Source organism: Hippopotamus amphibius, chromosome 16, assembly GCF_030028045.1.
Source record: "Hippopotamus amphibius kiboko isolate mHipAmp2 chromosome 16, mHipAmp2.hap2, whole genome shotgun sequence".
Classification (NCBI taxonomy): Eukaryota; Metazoa; Chordata; class Mammalia; order Artiodactyla; family Hippopotamidae; genus Hippopotamus; species Hippopotamus amphibius.
In genome coordinates, this window is record NC_080201.1 from 62723839 (window position 1) to 62741110 (window position 17272).

General features: G+C 55.7%; 4 protein-coding genes across 10 annotated transcripts in view; 2 read left to right on the top strand and 2 right to left on the bottom strand.

The window, feature by feature from the left end:
* Nucleotides 1-888: 888 nt before the first annotated feature.
* Nucleotides 889-6550, bottom strand: OSCAR (osteoclast associated Ig-like receptor). The gene is made up of 5 exons (XM_057711912.1): nucleotides 6423-6550; nucleotides 5734-5766; nucleotides 3443-3742; nucleotides 2194-2475; nucleotides 889-1537 (listed from the first exon to the last, which is right to left on the bottom strand). Exons 1-5 carry the CDS (start codon nucleotides 6538-6540, stop codon nucleotides 1407-1409), a joined length of 864 nt encoding a protein of 287 aa, XP_057567895.1. The 5' UTR covers nucleotides 6541-6550; the 3' UTR covers nucleotides 889-1406.
* Nucleotides 6551-6639: 89 nt separating this feature from the next.
* NDUFA3 (NADH:ubiquinone oxidoreductase subunit A3) lies at nucleotides 6640-9823 on the top strand. The gene is made up of 5 exons (XM_057710918.1): nucleotides 6640-6706; nucleotides 7330-7422; nucleotides 7642-7716; nucleotides 9077-9154; nucleotides 9672-9823. The coding sequence occupies exons 1-5, from the start codon at nucleotides 6640-6642 to the stop codon at nucleotides 9761-9763; spliced, it is 405 nt and encodes a 134-aa protein (XP_057566901.1). The 3' UTR covers nucleotides 9764-9823.
* Nucleotides 9824-9877: 54 nt separating this feature from the next.
* Nucleotides 9878-16082, bottom strand: TFPT (TCF3 fusion partner). 2 transcript variants are annotated; one of them, XM_057712000.1, is made up of 6 exons: nucleotides 15944-16082; nucleotides 15135-15393; nucleotides 12284-12354; nucleotides 10752-10821; nucleotides 10453-10671; nucleotides 9878-10032 (listed from the first exon to the last, which is right to left on the bottom strand). In XM_057712000.1, the coding sequence occupies exons 1-6, from the start codon at nucleotides 15964-15966 to the stop codon at nucleotides 9913-9915; spliced, it is 762 nt and encodes a 253-aa protein (XP_057567983.1). In that variant the 5' UTR covers nucleotides 15967-16082; the 3' UTR covers nucleotides 9878-9912. The 2 variants fall into 2 exon arrangements, with proteins under 2 accessions (XP_057567983.1, XP_057567984.1); XM_057712001.1 differs by lacking the exon at nucleotides 15944-16082 and adding an exon at nucleotides 15743-15937.
* A 325-nt stretch (nucleotides 16083-16407) lies between these two features.
* Nucleotides 16408-17272, top strand: part of PRPF31 (pre-mRNA processing factor 31) — a 16123-nt gene continuing 15258 nt past the window's right edge. The window contains exon 1 of one of the 6 annotated variants that reach the window (XM_057711999.1): nucleotides 16408-16538. The gene's annotated coding sequence lies outside the window, so the exon portion shown is untranslated. Of the gene's footprint in view, nucleotides 16539-16610; nucleotides 16812-17272 lie in introns of those variants that run through there. The other 5 variants (XM_057711993.1, XM_057711995.1, XM_057711997.1 and 2 more) reach the window with 5 other exon arrangements.

Sequence of the window (17272 nt, forward strand, 5' to 3'; positions counted from 1 at the left end):
AACTGTGCCACCAGGGAAGTCCCAATAAATATTTTTTTTAATTAAAAAGAATCGTATGTGCCATTAAAAAAAAAGAATCAATGAATGAATGGATGGATGGCAGAATGAGGGCATGAGTAGGCAGATGCATGGTTGAATGAGTGAATGAGTGGGTGAGCAGGCAGATGGAGCCCAGCTGAAGAACAAACTCGCCGTGAGCCTCCCTGATGTTCCACTGACTCCCCGTATGACTTAGGGGGAGCTTCACCTTACCTATATCTATTCCACCGTTTTGCCCTCCGTAAAGAGGGCAGATTGGATTTGATGACTTTGCAGCCCTATCCAGGTCTAGTTCCCTCCTTCAAACCTCAATCTCCCACATCCTCAATCCCCCGTATGCCAGGGGGATTGCCCTGGAAATGCTCTACCAGGGTCCCACGCTGCTACTAAGAACAAACCCAGAAGGTTCCACTCAGGGTCTCTCCTCCGAGCTCTTCAGCAAGTCAATGCATGCAGGCAGTGAATTTGACTTGAAAACTCAGTGCTGCTTCATCTCACCATGAAGTACCCTAATCGCACCCACTAAGAGAACTGGATGTTGAAATAACACCGTTCTATGCTGTTTACCCACGTTTTAAAATTCCCAATCTTTCTACAGGATCTGGTTTAGGTCAGTTTTTGAAACAAAAGAACACATCAAGAAATACTGCTCATCTTTCCTCAAATTGTGTGTGTGTGTGTGTGTGTGTGTGTGTGTGTGTATGTGTGTGTGTGTGTGTGTGTGTGTGTGTGTGAGGCACGGGGATCCTTACATCACTGAAGGGAATCATGGTCAGCATTTTTAATAAACTAGAATATGTCGGTGCACGCATGTAATAGAAGTAAATACTGCTTCGTGGAACTTGAATTTTTAGTTTATAGATACAAAGATGGATGTGTGTCCAGGGTTGAGATACAAACTTTGCTTCTTAATCTATGTTAGAAATAGCTGTCATACAGTACCTAACATTTATTGAGCATTCTCTGTGAGCCAGTCACTGTTTTAGACCCCTTCATGTGCATTGTCCACTCAACCTTAATGAAGTGGGTATTTCAGTGCTCCCATTTTACAGCCAGGGCAACTGAGGCTGGGAAAGGGTCGCTTTCCTAATATCCCACGGTGAATGAGCAGCGGCAGTGGGATTCGAACTCAGGTCTTCCTGGCTAGGAAGGCCTGACCACTGGTAGTGCCTTCCACTGATCTGGGAGGTCCTGGAGAAATAACCCAGATGAGGATCCGGGGCCTGGGGCAAAGGTTATTATCACTCGGGAAGCTGGGCTCAGCCGGCAGGGCTGTGGGGCTCCTGGAAGGCCCGGTCCAACCCAAGGGATTCCAGCTTCTTCTCCATCCTCTCTGGGAAGTTTTTTCTGTCCTCTGAGGCTCAGGCTCATATGTTACCAGGGGCGGGATTCTGGCTGCGCCAGTGGAAAGCGACCAGCGCGCCCAGAGCCATGAGGACCAGGCCGGCCAGCCCCAGGCGGACGAGGTTGCCCTGGGTGTAGTCCAAGGAGCGTGAGCCTGCGGGGCCAGCAAGGGAGACAGGCGGTCAGCGTCCAAACCCCAGTCTCGGCCCGCCCTCTGGCTCCCTAACCTCCACAGTGGAGTTGGGACGCAATTCCCAGCCTCAAACTGGAGGGGGGTCGATAGGAGCAGGGGCCCCGGACCGCTGGGTGTGAGGGGGGAGGGGCGGTCCTGGACCCCTGGGTCTGAGGGAGGAGGACCTGGGGCTCTGAACTCCTGGGTCTGAGGGAGGAGGGGCTGGGTACCTGGACCCCTGGGTCGCAGGGAGGAGGGGCTGGGGACTGGACCCCTGGGCCTGGGAGAGGAGAGGCGGGGGGCCGGGACCCCTGGGTCTGGGGGAGAAGGGGCTGGGGGCCCGGACCCCTGGGTCTGGGGGCTGGACCCCTGGGTCTGGGGGAGGGGGGCCGGGGTCTGGACCCCTGGGTCTGGGGGAGAAGGGGCTGGGGGCCCGGACCCCTGGGTCTGGGGGCTGGACCCCTGGGTCTGGGGGAGGGGGGCCGGGGGCTGGACCCCTGGGTCTGGGGGAGAAGGGGCTGGGGGCCCGGACCCCTGGGTCTGGGGGCTGGACCCCTGGGGCTGGGGGAGGGGGGCCGGGGGCTGGACCCCTGGGGCTGGGGGCCCGGACCCCTGGGGCTGGGGGCGGGGCCCCTCACCGTCGGCGCTGATGAGCAGCGGCTGGCTGCGCCCGGACAGCACGTAGGGGGCGGAGGGCGTGTGGTAGTAGCAGCTGTAGGTGCCGGGCGCGCGCGCGCCGAGCAGCGGGAAGTCGGCCCAGGGCTGCGCCGAGTCGCGGAACTGCACGGGGCCCTCCAGGCCCTCGCGGTACAGCGCGAAGTTCATCCCCCGCAGGCGGCCGGCGCAGCGCAGGCTCACGTTGGCCCCGGGCGCCACCACCGGCCCGGGCAGCGCCACCAGCGACGGGCGCGGCAGCTCGTCTGCGGGGGAGGAGACGGGGCCCGGGGGGCTGGGCTCTCTCTCCCCTCCCCGCTTGAGCCCCCATCTCCCCTCCTCGCGCTCTCCCGCCCCCTCGCCCCACTCTTCCTCCCTCCCCCATCCCCCCCATCCCCCCCCACTCTTCCGCCCACCCATCCTCTCTCCCCTCCGCCCCACTTTTCCTCCCCCCTTCTCTCTCTCCTCCCCTCTCCCCCTCCCTCCTTCATCTTTTCCTCTCTCCTTCTCTCCCTCCTCTCCTAGTCTCAGCCTCTGCCTCCCTCTGCGCTTTTCTCTCCTCTTGTCCCGGCTCGTGTCTCGACGTCTGTCGCCTCATCTGTGGGTCTCCCTCAGCTTCTCCGTGTCCCCCTCTGTGCCCTGGTGCCTCTCTCTCCCAGCCCGAGTCTCTCTCTCCCCCGCTGTGCGGGTGCCTCACTAAAATTCTCTGTTTTAAACCTCCCAGTCGTCTGTGTTTCACTCCCCTGGTCTCAGAGGCTGCGTCTGTGTCTCAGCTTAGGCACTCGTGACTTTTACTTCTTTTTTTTGCCACACCCGCGGCTTGCAGGATCTCAGTTCCCCGAGCAGGGATTGAACCCGTGCCCCCTGCAGTGAAAGCACCCGAGTCCTAACCACTGGACTGCCAGGGAAGTCCCAATGGTGACATTTTTGGATAAATCTGGATAGTCCTTTGGGGGGAGGGTGTGGGGGGGGGGTTGTACTGTCCGGTACACTGTAGGATGTTTTGTAACATCTCTGGCCTCTACCCATGGGATGCTAGTAGCACGCTCTTCCCCAGTCAGGACAAGCAAAAATGTCTCCAGATATTGCCAAACTGGGGGTTGGGGGGAGAGGCACTGGTTGAGAATCACCCGTTTCTCTGGTGTGTTCTCTCTCTCTGTCTCTAGGTTCCTCCTCCCCCTCCCTCATCCCACCTGTGTCCCTTCTCCACACCACCTTCTCCCAGGACCTCACCTATCACCAGCAGTTCCAGGGCATCACTGGGGTGGGACCAGACACCTGGCCCCCCGTCTAGCCTCTGGTAGCAGCAGCGGTAACTGCCCCCCTGGTCTGGGGTCACCTCCTCCAGGAAGAACTCCGCCAGCTCCACAGATACATCCCGGGAAAGCACAGGAGCCATCTCTCCAGACTTGAAGAGTACAAACCTCCAGGCGCGCTGGGGTGCCTGGCACCTCAAGGTGACGTTGACCCCGGGGGGCACAACTGCTGCTGGCTGAGCCCGCAGCCACGGCTTGGGGTGTGAGGCTGGGGAGACTGAATAAATGGGGCTGCCTGGGTCCTCAGGCTTCCTAGGAGCCGGAGGAGATGAGGGGGCAGCTGGAGTAGGAGGAGAATCTCCTTGGGAATCACTGCCCCTTTCTCACCCTCAGTTCCCTGCTTGTAAAATAGGGGAGATGCTGGACCCCCCACTGAGGCTTGTCAAAATTAACTGCACATCAGAGGAACAGGGCATCAACTCCTGACTTTTACTCCATGATTTTTAAACATCACTGCAAGGGACTGGGTCCCAGAAGTCTGCGATTTCAAATTGCCCTCCACAACATCTGTACTGTATTTGACATAGTTCAGTAGTTGCCAAAACTTGCTATCTATTTGGGGGAAAAATTGTTGGATCCCTACCTCACACCGTTCCCCAAAACAAATTCTAGATTAATGTAAAGAACTGCATGTGTTTAAAAAAAAACTATAAAAGTATTAGAAAAAATATAGGAAAATATATTTGTCTTGGGGGGTAGAGAAGGCTGTCTTAAAATATAAAAGGAAAAATTCAGAAGGAACAAGGTTAATTAATTTGACCACTTCAACATTTTAAAGCAGTGTGTGAGAAAAGACCTATAAATGAAGCTAGAAGACAAGTGACAGCACTGGCAGAAATGGCTTATTCATAAATCACATAGATTGAGTACAGAAAGAAATCCTAGAGCCAACTCAACTGAAAGTTGGGCAAAACATGAATAGACAGTTCACAGACGTGAAAGTCCAACTGACCAAAATACATTGGGGGGTTACGATGTGAAAGTTGTTCAACCTCAGTAATATTATTTTTAAAAATTAAAACAATAGTAAGACATTTTTGCCTCTCAGGTTGTCAAAAATTTTAAATAATGGTTAGCACTGTGTTTGGGTGACTATGTAGCAAAACAGGCACTTAGGTGCACTCAACTGCACCTTTTGAGAAGGCAGTTTGTCAGTTTCTATCAAGATACACAAAGGGCATGACCAACCACCCAATAAGTCCACCCCAGACAGACGCACTTACACGGGCACAAAAAGCTCATACAGAAACGCTCACTGCAGCAGTGATCGTGAGGGGAAAAGTTGGAAACAACCTACATATGCATCAGGAGGACCAAATAAACTAGAATCCAGCTGTACGATAGCAAATGCGACACAGCAGTTTTAAAAAAGAGAGGAAAAGGTACAGCTAGCTATAATGACACAGAAATGTCGCCAAGAGAGATTGCAAAGGGAAAAATGTAAGAACAGTGTGAGTCACAAAATACCAATTTTGCTTTGGGAAAAAAAGAAGTACAAAAATACATATGTGTGTTTGAATGCATGGAAATTGTTTATAAGGATTCAGAGATTATTTAAGGAAGATGAGGAAGGGGAAGAAGGAGGTTGTTATACATCCTTTGATGATTAATTTTTTAAACTATTAATATGTTAACTTTAGCATTTAAAAAATAAAATACATTGATAGCTAAGGTATTCACAGTTCTCCAGGAGATTCTTATTTGAAGTTGGAGTGTAGTGGAGGGAAATTAAGAGGAAGGAGTCTCACCCATCAGAAAGCCTGGAAAGAAACCCAGAGCTGTCTCAGGGTGGAGGACCCTACTTTACAAAGGGGGGATAATAGGCCTTGCCAGAGATCCTCTCTCTTGAGCCCTGCACTTTGCCAAGCTCTGAGCCAAGGGTTTCACACATGTGATTTTATTAAATCCTCACAACAGCCCATTTTACAGAGAAAGAAACTGAGTCTTAGCATTCAGTAGTTTGTTCAAGGTCATAAATGAATACAATGGTGAAACTGGGGTTCCAGCTTAGGTCTCTTTAACTGCAAAGTTCATGATCTTCCACTTACTCATACTGGTCACTAAAGTGAATGAGGAAGGAAGGAGGGAAAGAAATACAGGAGGGAAGTGAGGAAATCTGGGGTGAGGGTAGGCACCAAGGCAAAATCTGAGTAGCTGGAAATGGGGTGTCAGCAACACACAAGAGAATGGGTGGGGAGTGTTACTCACCAGTTGGAGTGATGTCTGCGTGACACACCAGCCCTACAGAAGGTCAAAGGGGCTTGGTCTTATCAAAGCCTTCCCTGCTCCCAGCTCTACCTCATTGGGCACCCAGGAATCTAAGTCCCCAGGCCCTCTTTCTTCTGGGAAACAGGAATCTTACTCATACTTCCTCCTCTCTCAGTAGCCATAAGTCCAGACTTCCAATCCCCCCCTACTCAAGAAACCCAAAGTCTGGACACAAGCCCCTCTTGCCTCTACACCCAAGAATTCAGACTCTTGGACTCCACCATTTCCAGGAGATGATAATCTGAGCCGACAGTTTCTCCTCTCTGGGCTGCAGGAAGATGGGCCCCCAGTTTCCTCCTTTCCCAGGGACCCAGGTGTCCTGGCTTCCATCTCCCCCCACCCCACATCAAGATCTAGGGTACTGTAGGTACCCTGTTCCCAGGTCCCTAGCCCTCTCCTGCTTCAAGATCTAGAGAATCCTGCCCCCAACTTCCTCCTCTTCCAAGAACCCAGGAATTCGGGACCCCAGGGTCCTCTCGCCTTAGGACTCAGGGGTCTGAGCCCCACTCCTGTTATTCTGGCCTGGAATTGCAAACTCTCAGCTAGCACTGCCCGACCACCTTGCATCTGCCCTCAGGGAGGCCCCAGCCCAGCCGGGGACCCAGGGAGAAGGGGCTGCGGTGCCTTACAGAGGGTCAGCAGCGGCAGGAATAGCACCGGGGCCATGGTGGGCCGTTCTCGGCTGGAGCGGGAGCAGGAGCCAGGGCTCAGCCGTGCCCTCTCCCCGAATGGGAAATGAGACAACATCAGAAAGCCAGAGCCCTATTTAGGGAAGGAAGGAGCGAGGTGGGGTGATTGTGTCACAGCCCCATGGTTCTGCGGAAAAAAGTGGGAGAGGGTGCGGTCATGACGGTTGTATTCATTAAAGAAAAAAAAGGGAGCACCTATTATGTGCCAGAACCGGTGCTGCACGGTTGGGGCGGGGTGGGAGGGCGGGTACAGGAGGGACTCAGACCACATTGCTGCATTACTGTGTTCAAGTAGCTCCCAGCTCAAGTAGATCCCGACCAGGTTAGTTCAAAACAAAACAAAACAAAATGATGTGCGCTACAGTGGAGGTCACACAGAGGCCCTGTGAGTCCACAGAAGGCCCTTAACCCTTCTGGGATGAGAGTTAGGGCTTGCAGGACGAGCTGATTTTGAGTTGCGACCTCACGTGATCGATTGGTCATTTGTCCTCTCCCAGCCTCCGTTTGTCCACCTGTAAAATGGGCTCTCAAAAGGAAACTATAAAATGGGGACTGAAGCATTCCGCCTTAGCTGGGCCGCAGTAGGAGGACCGGAAGTTACTCCTCCGGAGCGACTTTTCTAGGCTGAGCGAGAAGAGAGCTGCGGCAGATGCTCCAAAACAGCTCTGCACTGAAACCTGCAGCGCCGCCTCCTTTCCCGCAGCCGTCGGCCCGGACGGCTGGTCTGCGGTAGTGCGCACGCGCAGACTCCGCCGTGGAGCCTCGCGGGCCAGGACCACAACTCCCAGAGTGCTCCGCGCCCCAGCCACCGCCTCCAGTTGCTGTTCTGCGCCCCTGCGCACGTGAGGACGCGGACTGCGGAGGTCGTGCCCAGGGACTACAACTCCCAAGGTGCTCCGCGCCCTCGCCGCCGCCGCCGCCGAGACCAAGATGGCCGGGAGTAAGTGCGGGTTCTGCTGGCTCGCGGAGATGCTACCGGGAACCTCGGGTGGTGCCGGGGGTAGGGCAAGGCGGAGCCCCCATGGAGGCGGTGGGGTCCGGGCGAGAGAGTGACACAGAGGTCACGAGGGGGCTCCTCCAGAGCGGGGGTGGCGCGAGAAGGGTAGAGGTCACCGGGGGCATCACCTGCAGGGGTGACCCTCCTCGCCCACCCTTCCAGGGATCGTCGCCTTCTTCAAGAATGTCTGGGCCAAGGAGCCGGTGCTAGTGGCATCCTTCACCATCGCCGGCCTCGGTGCGTGAGTGCCCCGGGCGCGAACGTGCTGCATCCGCAGCTGGCGTCCCGGCTTTACCTCCTCCGCGGGCCCCCCCCCCCCGCATCATTCCATCCTGCACCCCCGACCACCGCCCTCTACATTCCGTGGCCCCACTTGTGTGCCAACACCCCCATCCCTGATATCACGACCCCCTCCACCACCCTATCGCTCCCCACCCCGTGCACACCCATCCAAGAGGTTCATAATGCCTTCAAAGGAGAGGTTCTCAGTCCTAGACGTGCGTTATAAACACTTAAGCGCTAAGATAATAATAATAACAATAAATGAAAAGTAATGTGTTTATCCTCCCCTTTCACCCTCACCCCCCACGAGATTCTGAATTGAATTGGGTGGGGTGGAGGTGGGGCTAGGGAAGGTTGTGTCTTGTGAGAGTCCCCCAGTGGTTCTCATGTGCCTCCCTGATTGAGAACCTCAGCTGTAGACCTGGGCTACTCAGACTTTAAGCTGACACTGTGGGAGTGGGTTTCCTGTTGAAATACAGGTTGTGATTCAGGAGCTCCGGGGTGGGTCTGGGGATGCTGCATTTCTGACAAGTTCCCAGGTCTTGTCAATACTGCTGGTTGGCAGGCCACCCTCTGGGTGAGGTTCTAGAATACAGTTGTCCCACGTGGGCCACTGAACACTTAAAATGGGGCCAGTATGTATTGAGATGGTACGTGTTGCGCTGATATAAAGCATACACTGGATTTCAAAGACATAGTATAACAAGAAGTATATAAGGTATCGTTTTTTGTGTTGATGATATGTTGAAATGATGTTTTAGATATACTAGGTTAAATTTATTTTTTAATTTGTATGTTTTAACTTTCATGTGGTTATTAGAAATTGTAAAATTACGTTTGTAGCTCATATTTCCATGGGACAGCGCTGGCCTAGAACATTCCTTTACGTGCCCCGCCTCAGCCCCCCGTGTCTCCCAGCTCCCACCCCAGAGAGACTGTAATTCCTCAATGACTGTTCTTTGTACAAACCCCTCTCCCTCCGTTTGTAACACTGCATGATTCCTCTGGAACATTCCCAGGACACCCCCTGACCCACACCCCTTAATGTGCCCCATGACTCAAATGCACTCATTTCATGCCCACCCCCTTCCTCCCTCCTGTGCCTTCTATCAATGCTTGGCTTCTACTCGCACCTCCAAGAAAAAAAGTGTTATAAACCCTCCTGCTGAATATATGGGGCTCCCAGAGGGGCCTCCTGGAGGTGCTGGATCCCCCTGCCCCCCTCCCCCCATGCACCTGACCCCGTTTTGTCAAGGCTCCGTTTCTGTCCCCGCTGCCTCCTTCCCCTGGGCCTCACCCCTGTGTCTCTCCGCAGCTTTAATTCTGCCCGCAATCAGCCCCTACACCAAGTACTCCACCATGATCAACCAGGCCACACCCTACAACTACCCAGGTGAGTGGGAGCCCGGGCAGTGACCTTGGGAGCTGGCTATGCTGGGGGAGGAGTGACGCTGGGCGGGTCTTTCCTCTGCAGGGATCCGAGATTCCGCAGTGCAGTCTGGACTCTGTCTCTCTTTTTCCTTCAATGGATATAACCCACATGCCATAAGATCCACTTCCTGTCTGTTTTTGCAGCGAGTCTCTGTTGTGGTTCCAGATTTCTGTCCTTGTCTGGATTCCCGACCTTTGCTGCTTTCTGGAGTTTTGTCTTTCTGGGTGTCCACCTCTCCAGGTCTCTGTCCTGCTTCCTTACCTCTGTTGGGTCTTTCTCTGGGTCTCCCTTCTGTATCTGTCGTTCTGGTTTCCCATGTCTCTAGGCCTCTGTCTCCGTTTCCCTGCATCTGATCCCCACTCTCTTCTCTCTCCCTGGGGTCCCGTTTCCCTCTTTGAATATAAGCGGACAGGCCAGCCCTCCTCTGCGGGCCCTGAGCGGTCCGCTGGTCTCAGTGGCCCACCCTCCTGTCCCACAGTGCCCCTCCGAGATGACGGGAACATGCCCGACGTGCCCAGCCACCCGCAGGACCCCCAGGGCCAAAGCTTGGAGTGGCTGAAGAAACTGTGATCTCTGCTGACAGGGAGAGGTGCCCTCCTTGACGGCCCCCAATAAAAATGTGAAAACCAACCCCCGAGTCTGAGTGTGTGTGGTTAGAGGGGGAAGCAGCAGACCGTGGCCAAGGCGAGTGTGGGGGTTGGTTTATTGGTTTTGGGGGGTCAGTCAAACGGGGGGCTGGCGAGGGTAGGGTAGGGCAGCAGCTTGTCAGGCCCCCGAGAAACCCAACTCGAGTCGAGGGCCTCGTCTGCTTCAAAGCCAAAGTCTTCCTCGACCTTAATCTGGGGGAGGTAAAGCAGGCCATGAGAAGGCCCCCGGCCTCACTGTCCCTTCCCAGGCCAGACAGCGTCCTCTGTGCACCTCCCAGAAGTCCCAGCCTCCCCAGGCCCACGTCCTCCAGTGTTGCCTCCCTCACCTGCCTGCTCTCCCTCCTGCTGCCCACCCTCCCCGGCTATCTTTTCTGCTCCCTAGAACGTCCTCCAGATCTTCCTTCTCCATCCAAGCCCCTGCCTGGCATTTTCCAACTCTTTCTCCTTCCCTGGCCAGCCCCAACCCTTCCAATTTTCCCTGCCTTGTAAGGCCCAGCCCCCAACTCCCTGCAGCACCGCAGGGAAGCCCAGGAGCCCCGGTCCTGGTCCTGGTCCTGGTCCTGCCCACCAGCCCGCCCACCCACCAGCCCCTGGGCTCCAGGCCTCCCCCACCTGCACTGGGGCCAGTTCTGGAGTCAGCGCAGCTCCCACTCGGCGGCCATCCCGGGGCACTCGCCGCCTCTTCCGCCCGCTGGACCCCTCGCCAGGGGCTGGGCTGCCGGGTTCTGGGGGTGCAGGCGTCCTTCTAGGCGGGGACAGCCCCTCTTTCTCTGGGGGCTCGTTCTCGGTGTTGCCTGGGGTGGGGGCGTCTGTGCCCTGGCTGCCCTCGTCCTGGCAGAGATGGAGGTGGGTGGGTGAAGGCTGTGTCCTGGGCTCCCGGTCTCCCAGCCCGCCCGCCACCCCACGCTCACCTCCAGCACGATGGTGAGCTGGCTGGCGCGGTAGTCATCACCATAGGAGTCCAGCACTCTCATGAGGAACCTGCCCGGAGAGAAGCCGCCTTCTAGCGGTTGGGAAGGGCGCCCACGACAGCCCAGCTCCAACTGAAGCCAAAGCTGTCCTGGACCCGGAGGGTCTGAGACACCCAGGTGCCAAGCACTTGAGCAGCCAGTGGGACTCTGGGCAGGACCAGGTGACCTCTGCACCTCACCTCCTGCCCTGTAACCCGGAGGTGACAAGCCCTGCTGAGAGCGATACTGCAACCCCATGGTAGCGCCACAGCACTCAGCTCAGTAAACAGTCAAACGTAAGTTATTATGTTCATTGGTAAGTGGGAGGCGGGCCCGGAACAGTCTCACTGCTGACACTGCCTTCTCTTCCCCATCCCTGCTTCTAAAAGCTTTTTGGTTTTTTGTTTTACGCTCTGATTAAATGGTCCTCATAAGCCAGAGCCTGGGTGGAGCGTTTTACCTGCACAATCTCTCATTCTACAAATATGTATCCAGTGTCCTCTCTGTGCTGTCCACCACGGAAGCCACTGGTCACCTGTCACTATCCTTGAGCACCTGGCCCGTGGCAAGAGTGACTGAGGAATGGAAATTTTAAATTTTGCTTGATTTTAGTGAATTTAGATGAAAATGGGAACCACGTGGCTACCAAGCACGTGAAATGAGGCTCCTGCCACGGAGGGAGTGAGTTTCCAATTTCACTTCATCTTAATCTCCTTGGCCTGTGACTCCTGGGTACAAGTGTAGCAAGGACACTGAGGAACTGAATTTTCAATTTCATTCAGAGGAACGGAAATGTATCTCAATGGCTGTTCGATTTCAACCTCACTGTAAAATAAAGTCACCACCTGCGGCTCGCGTCCTGGACAGCACGGGTGTGGACAGGAGGCGGACCCAGCGGCTGAGCCCTGGCTGCTACAGGAGAGGAGGATGAACCACCGAAGGGGCTGGGAGGAGGGGAAACCGAGGCAGGTGAGTGACCTGGACGCCAAGAAAGTGCTTCAAAGAAGAGGGTGCATCCGCTGGGTCAGGTAAGCGGGGTTGGGGGGGGGCTGAGGACTGACCCGAGCTCTTGGCATCATGGAGCCTTTGTCATAAGGCCCGTTTTCCACGTTTCACGGAGATGGGGACCCCAGTGGAGTGGCAGGCGGGCCCCAGAGCTCACGCCCCTCCTGGTCAGAGAGGGAGGCTCAGCTGAGCTCATCCCCTGCGGGCTCCCATTTAAACCTCGGCAGCCTTGTGATTCTGGCGCTAAGCCTTAGTTGACGGGGAAGTGGGGCTCAGAGAGGGGATGTGGCTTGCCCAGCGTCACACAGCACAACAGCGCATGAAGCTGAGTCTGTGCGCCTACGTGTGGTCTCCTGCATCCGCTACGCTCCATTCAGGGGGAGCGCACCACGCCCCCAGGCCCGGGCTCGGCTCTCCTCCAAGCCCCGAGGTGGTGACCGTGGTGGGGAGCAGAGGCGCGGTGCGGTCCCGGGCAGGCGGCAGGTTACCTGCGCTCCTGCTGCAGTCTCCGCGTGATCCTCTGCACCTGGTGCAGCCTGTTCAGCACCCGCTCGTTCACCTGCGGGGAGGGGGGAGCGCCGCTCACCTGCAGCCCACGTGTGCAACACGCGGTGCGTGGCGCCCCGCTGGGTCCCGGGGCCTCTAGGGCCCTCTGCGTCTGCGCCTCCCCCTCCTCACGGCCTCTCGTGCTCCACTCCCTCGTCCACGCCATGCACGCTGGCCGCCGAGCTCACGCGCGAGTCCCCTGACCGCGTCCTGTCCTGGGGGCTTCCCACCTGCTCTCCCCCAGGTGCCTGCGTAGCTCCTTACCTCAAGACTGTGCTCAAAGGCGACCTGCTCAGGGAGTCTGCTGAGACCTTCTCCCTTCCCGCGCCTGCCCCTGCCCCCCGCACCCCCTTTCTCAGCTCCACTCTTCCATCACCTTACACCTCTCTCTCCACTCAGTGTCCTCACTGTCTGTCTCTCCCACCAGTACAGAAGCCCCAAAGGACCAGGATTTGTGCCCCTATCTCCAGTGCCTTGAGCAGAGCCTGGCAGAGGGCGTGCTCTCTAAATACTGCTAAACAAATGATTTCACATAGTGATAAAGTGCTTGAACGACACCAGACTGGCAGACATGCTGGAGATTAGAGCAGGAGGCAGCTGCTTTAGTTAGGGCCATCGGAGATGTGTGGCTGAGGCATGAAAGAGTGTGTTCTGCTCCTGGGTCAGAAGGACCTGGGTTCGAATCCCAGCCTGCCACTTCTCAGCTGTGTGACCTTCGGCAAGTTACTTAACCTCTCTGAGCCTTGGGTTTCTGCATTGGTAAAAGGAGAATAATAATAGAACTTATTCTGGAGGTGGGAGGGGGTGGCTAAGAGGAGAAGAAGCCCAAATGCAGCTCCATTTGAGCAAATGGTTGTCTCTTTGGACCCCAGCATCCATCTGTTAAACAGGGCTCAGAATACCTGCTGCTTAAGGGGTGGGGTGGGCAGGGCTGAAAGTGTTCCCAGATGTCCTTCTGTAAAGTCCCCAGAGCAGGCCCGGCACACAGTGGGCGCTCACAGGTGAGAGTGGTCACTCTGACAGCACCACCCTTGCACTCAAAGACCCTATAGACCCAGAGTGACATGAGGAGTCCTGAAATCATGGGCGGGGGAGAAAAGAAGAGAGAGGAATGGTCGTGGAGAGAACAGAGGCTGGAGTGAGCTGAAGGATGGAGCTGAGGCAAAAGCAACCTGGTAAAAGATACATAGTATCTGGTTTATACATATTATGTATTTTTATATTTCCGATTTGCTGTGTATACACAGACATAAAACCGTATCACAAAGAGTGCTGCTGGGAACACCTGGTAACCTGGTCACTGTCATCTGGTGCTGTGTTTGTGTGTGTCTGCTGGGTCTGTGCGGGGGACTGGGACTGCACAGGTTCAACCTTCGTGCAGCTGCAGGGGAATATATTTTAATACCTGGAGCCCCCCTGCTCCAAGCACTTCCACGGCTCCCACTGCCCTTGGCCTGGCATTCAAATCCCCTCCCCAACATCCCCATCAGACCAAATACCTCTCCAGTCCCGAGTAAGCCCTGTGCTATGCGGAGTCCTGAATGTACTTTTCCCTCCAGCTTGACATGCTCCTACTTATCCTAAGACTCAGCTCAAACCTCACTTCCTTGTTAGTTCTCTAAGCCGTCCCTCTCTCTCCTCTCCTTGACTCCTACCCCAGCTCAGCCCTCCTCCTCTCCTGCCTGGGCCACTACACCAGCCACCCCTCTTCCGGAACTCCCCGCACACCATCATTACTGGTTGGATGGTGTCCCTCCATAAAGGTACACTGGCATCCTAACTCCCGGTACCTCAGAACGTGACCTTATTTGGACACAGGGTCTTCACAAAAGGTAATCAAGCTAAATGAGGTGGTTGGCCCTAATGTAATATGAGTGGTGGCATCCTTATTAAAAGAAATTGAGATACACACACACACAAAAGCACAGGAAGAACGCCACGTGAAGACGAAAGCAGAGATCTACAAGCCAAGGAAGACAAAAGCTCTCCAGCAAACCACCAGAAGCTAGGGAGGATGCCTAGAACAGATAACGGATTCTCCCACAGCCCTCAGGATGAACCAGCCCTGCTGACACCTTGATCCTAGGCTTCTAGTCTCCAGAACCGTGAGACAGTACATTTCTGTTACTTGGCCATCTGTTTGTGGTTTTGATACAGCAGACCTAGCAAAAGAGTCCAACCAAATTCAGAGAGTCTTTCAAACACCCCGACCTGACCCTATCCCTCCCCTGTTTGAGAGCTTTTGATAGCTCCCCATCACTCTCAAAAAAAAAAAAAAAAAAAAAAAAATCCAAACTTCTTGCTCTGGTGTTCGTGGCCTTTCAAGATCTGGCCATGCTTACTGCTCCACTCTCATTCTCATCAAGGAGGCTAATGCAGTGATTCAGCAGAGAGAACCTGAGTCTGGACGGAGGCTGTGGGGATGGAGGGGAGCAGAAGGACGGGAGAGAGATCTGAGAGGCAGAACGGACAGGACATGAGGGGCAGATGATGTCAGGGGTATGGGAGATTTGAAACGTTTGATCAGTGGGGAGCAAGAGAGGCACCCGTGAAACATCAGTGAGGCGATCTGGATTTTCACGTGACCCTCCTAGAGGAGACAGCTCTCCAAGGAGCCTTGCACAGTGCCTGACACGAATTAGGTGCTAAGTAAACAAATAATGAATGAATAAATGGATGGAAGGTTCATTCAGCTGGGCAAGGAAGGCTGGGCGTCTAAACAGGCAGAGACTGGGAAGGATTGTTAATTGAGGCCAGGGGACCCCAAAATGGGGGGAATCCACACTCACCTACCTGCTCGATCTCCCGGCAGCGCCGACCTAGAGCCTGGTACTTCCTGCGATTTAGTTCCCGTTGACGCCGCCGCCGGCCCCGGGCTGCCTCTTCCTCTTCATCTCGCTCCCGGAGCCCGGAGCCGCCCAGACCCCCGGACACAAACTCCACTTCGGTCTCAAGCTCACTCTCCAGGATGTGACCCCCGAACAGCGGAGGCAGCGCCAATTCTGAGCCTGGCGGCGCTGAGAACTCTTCAAAGCCCACAGCTGCCATGGTCCTGTAGGGTCAGGGGGCTCAGGGACCCTGACCCCCGGCCCCTAGTCCCTCCTCCCACAGACCAGGAGCCCAGCCCCCAGTCCCCTTCTCCCTCTGACGCAGGAGTCTGGGGGCCCCCAGACCACCCTTCCCAGGACCCGCAAGAGTTCGAGCCCCGGCCCCTTCCTCCCAGGATGTAGGAGTCCAGGCCCCCAGATCCCTCCTCCCTCAGGCCTAGGAGTTCGGGCCCCCAGCCCACCCTTCCCAGTATCAAGGAGGCCAGACTTCCAGACACTTATCTTTCCCCGAGTAGCACGGGGAGATCTAGCCCGCAATCCCCTCAGTCAGACCCCGGAGTCCCAGCCTCCAACCTCCTCGTCTCTCAGCTCCAGGAGTCTAGACCCGCAGCCTCCTCCCCCAGGATGCTCGAGTATGCACCCGAGTCCCTAGAAGAGTGCTAAGCTAAAGCAGCTGCAGAAACTGCAATCCCCCGTCAGTCCTCAACGCAGAAGACCAATCGTATGCAGCCGCAATGTCTCTTGGGATTCGTAGTTTTCCCCAAAGCCACTCACCCCTCTCTCTGCTCCAGTTCCATCCTTCTCCCGCTCCGGGCGCCCCGGGCCTCAGAACTTCCAGCCTCGCAAACCTCTAGGGTAAGTCGTTCGCAAAACTACCTGTCCCATCAGGCTTCACGGCCCCGGTATCCGGGACTTTGCCGCTATGCCTTTTGGGAGCTGTAGTTTCCTATTTCCGGCCCGGCCCCGCGCAGCTTCCCTCCACCTCCACCTCCACCTCCACCTCGACTCCCGGCTTAAAGGCCTAGCTTTCTCGTCGAACGCCTCCACCGGTCGTCTGACTTGACTTCGCCTTTACTCTTGTCTCGACACCTCGTCGTCAGAGTGCGGCGATTCTCCGCTTATCAGGCTCAGTCCACAGCGGGGCCGTGAGCCGGATAAAGCCCCAGTTCCTCTCTCCCGCTCGCCCCTTCTCTGCCGGGCGGTGCTAATAAAGTTGTTGTTCTAAACGCCGCCGGGGACGGCGCCGGGCGGGGGCCAATCAGAGCGCAGCTTTGCCCCGGCGGCGGCGCGAGGGTGAGACGTCATCAGTGAGCGTCGCCCGCTGTTGGGAAGCTAATTTCCTAGAAACGGTCGCGCGAGGAGGGAAGAGGTGAGTGTGATAGAGACGCGGCAGGGGCGGGAGGTTGGATTCCTGGGTGTGGGGAGGAAGTGTGTAAGGAGAAAGGCGGGCCTTTGTGGACTGACTACCCGAAGGTCTCGAATGCTCCTACGTTGTTACGGCTCTGGGGATGTAACGGGAGCAAAACGTCGTCCCCGGCCCTCGTTAGCGCTTTGCATGGTACCTGGAGAGACAGGCTTAATCAAGTAATTGCTTGAATCACAGATGTGTGAAGCGCCTTAGGGCATACACAGGGCGTGCGGGGTGTGTGTCACCAGGCCGCCGATCTACTTTGGAGTGGGGTGCGCGCGTGGGTCAGGGACCTGGAATATAAGATGAGAACTGAAGGATGGAGAGACGTTGAGCTGGTAAAAAGGGAGGGTATGGAGACCTAAAGGAAGGGGAAGAAGTTGGTAAGGGAAGGAAATGTGAGAAGGAGTCGTAGGCATGGGGGATAGTGGCGGAGGCTGAGGCTGAAGAGGTTGACTGGCATCAAGAGAGGTCGTGGTACCTGCTCCGTGCCAGGTGCTGAGCTGGGCGATGGGAATAGTGTGCCGTGAACAAAATGGACACGGTCCCTGTTCTCATAGAAACTTGAGCTTAATGGGGAAGATGGACGTTAAACGAAATGTTAGAAATTTAGAGAATCTCAAGTGTTGACGTGAACAAACGGGTTCATAAGATGTGTAGCAGCAGGATGGGATCTAGTCTCGGCGTCAGGGAAG

Excerpts from the sequence above, each read along its gene's own strand:
- NDUFA3 (XM_057710918.1), top strand. The coding sequence starts at position 6,640 with ATGACGGTTGTATTCATTAAAGAAAAAAAAGGGAGCACCTATTATGTG. Across the intron at positions 7,717-9,076 it reads CTTCACCATCGCCGGCCTCG|CTTTAATTCTGCCCGCAATC; the intron begins GTGCGTGAGTGC and ends GTCTCTCCGCAG. Across the intron at positions 9,155-9,671 it reads CACACCCTACAACTACCCAG|TGCCCCTCCGAGATGACGGG; the intron begins GTGAGTGGGAGC and ends CCTGTCCCACAG.
- TFPT (XM_057712000.1), bottom strand. The coding sequence starts at position 15,966 with ATGGAACTGGAGCAGAGAGAGGG. Across the intron at positions 10,822-12,283 it reads AGACTGCAGCAGGAGCGCAG|GTTCCTCATGAGAGTGCTGG; the intron begins GTAACCTGCCGC and ends CTCTCCGGGCAG. Across the intron at positions 10,672-10,751 it reads AGCTCACCATCGTGCTGGAG|GACGAGGGCAGCCAGGGCAC; the intron begins GTGAGCGTGGGG and ends CATCTCTGCCAG.
- OSCAR (XM_057711912.1), bottom strand. The coding sequence starts at position 6,540 with ATGTTGTCTCATTTCCCATTCGGGGAGAGGGCACGGCTGAGCCCTGGC. Across the intron at positions 2,476-3,442 it reads CCTGGAACTGCTGGTGATAG|ACGAGCTGCCGCGCCCGTCG; the intron begins GTGAGGTCCTGG and ends CCTCCCCCGCAG. Across the intron at positions 1,538-2,193 it reads GCTGCTCATCAGCGCCGACG|GCTCACGCTCCTTGGACTAC; the intron begins GTGAGGGGCCCC and ends CTGGCCCCGCAG.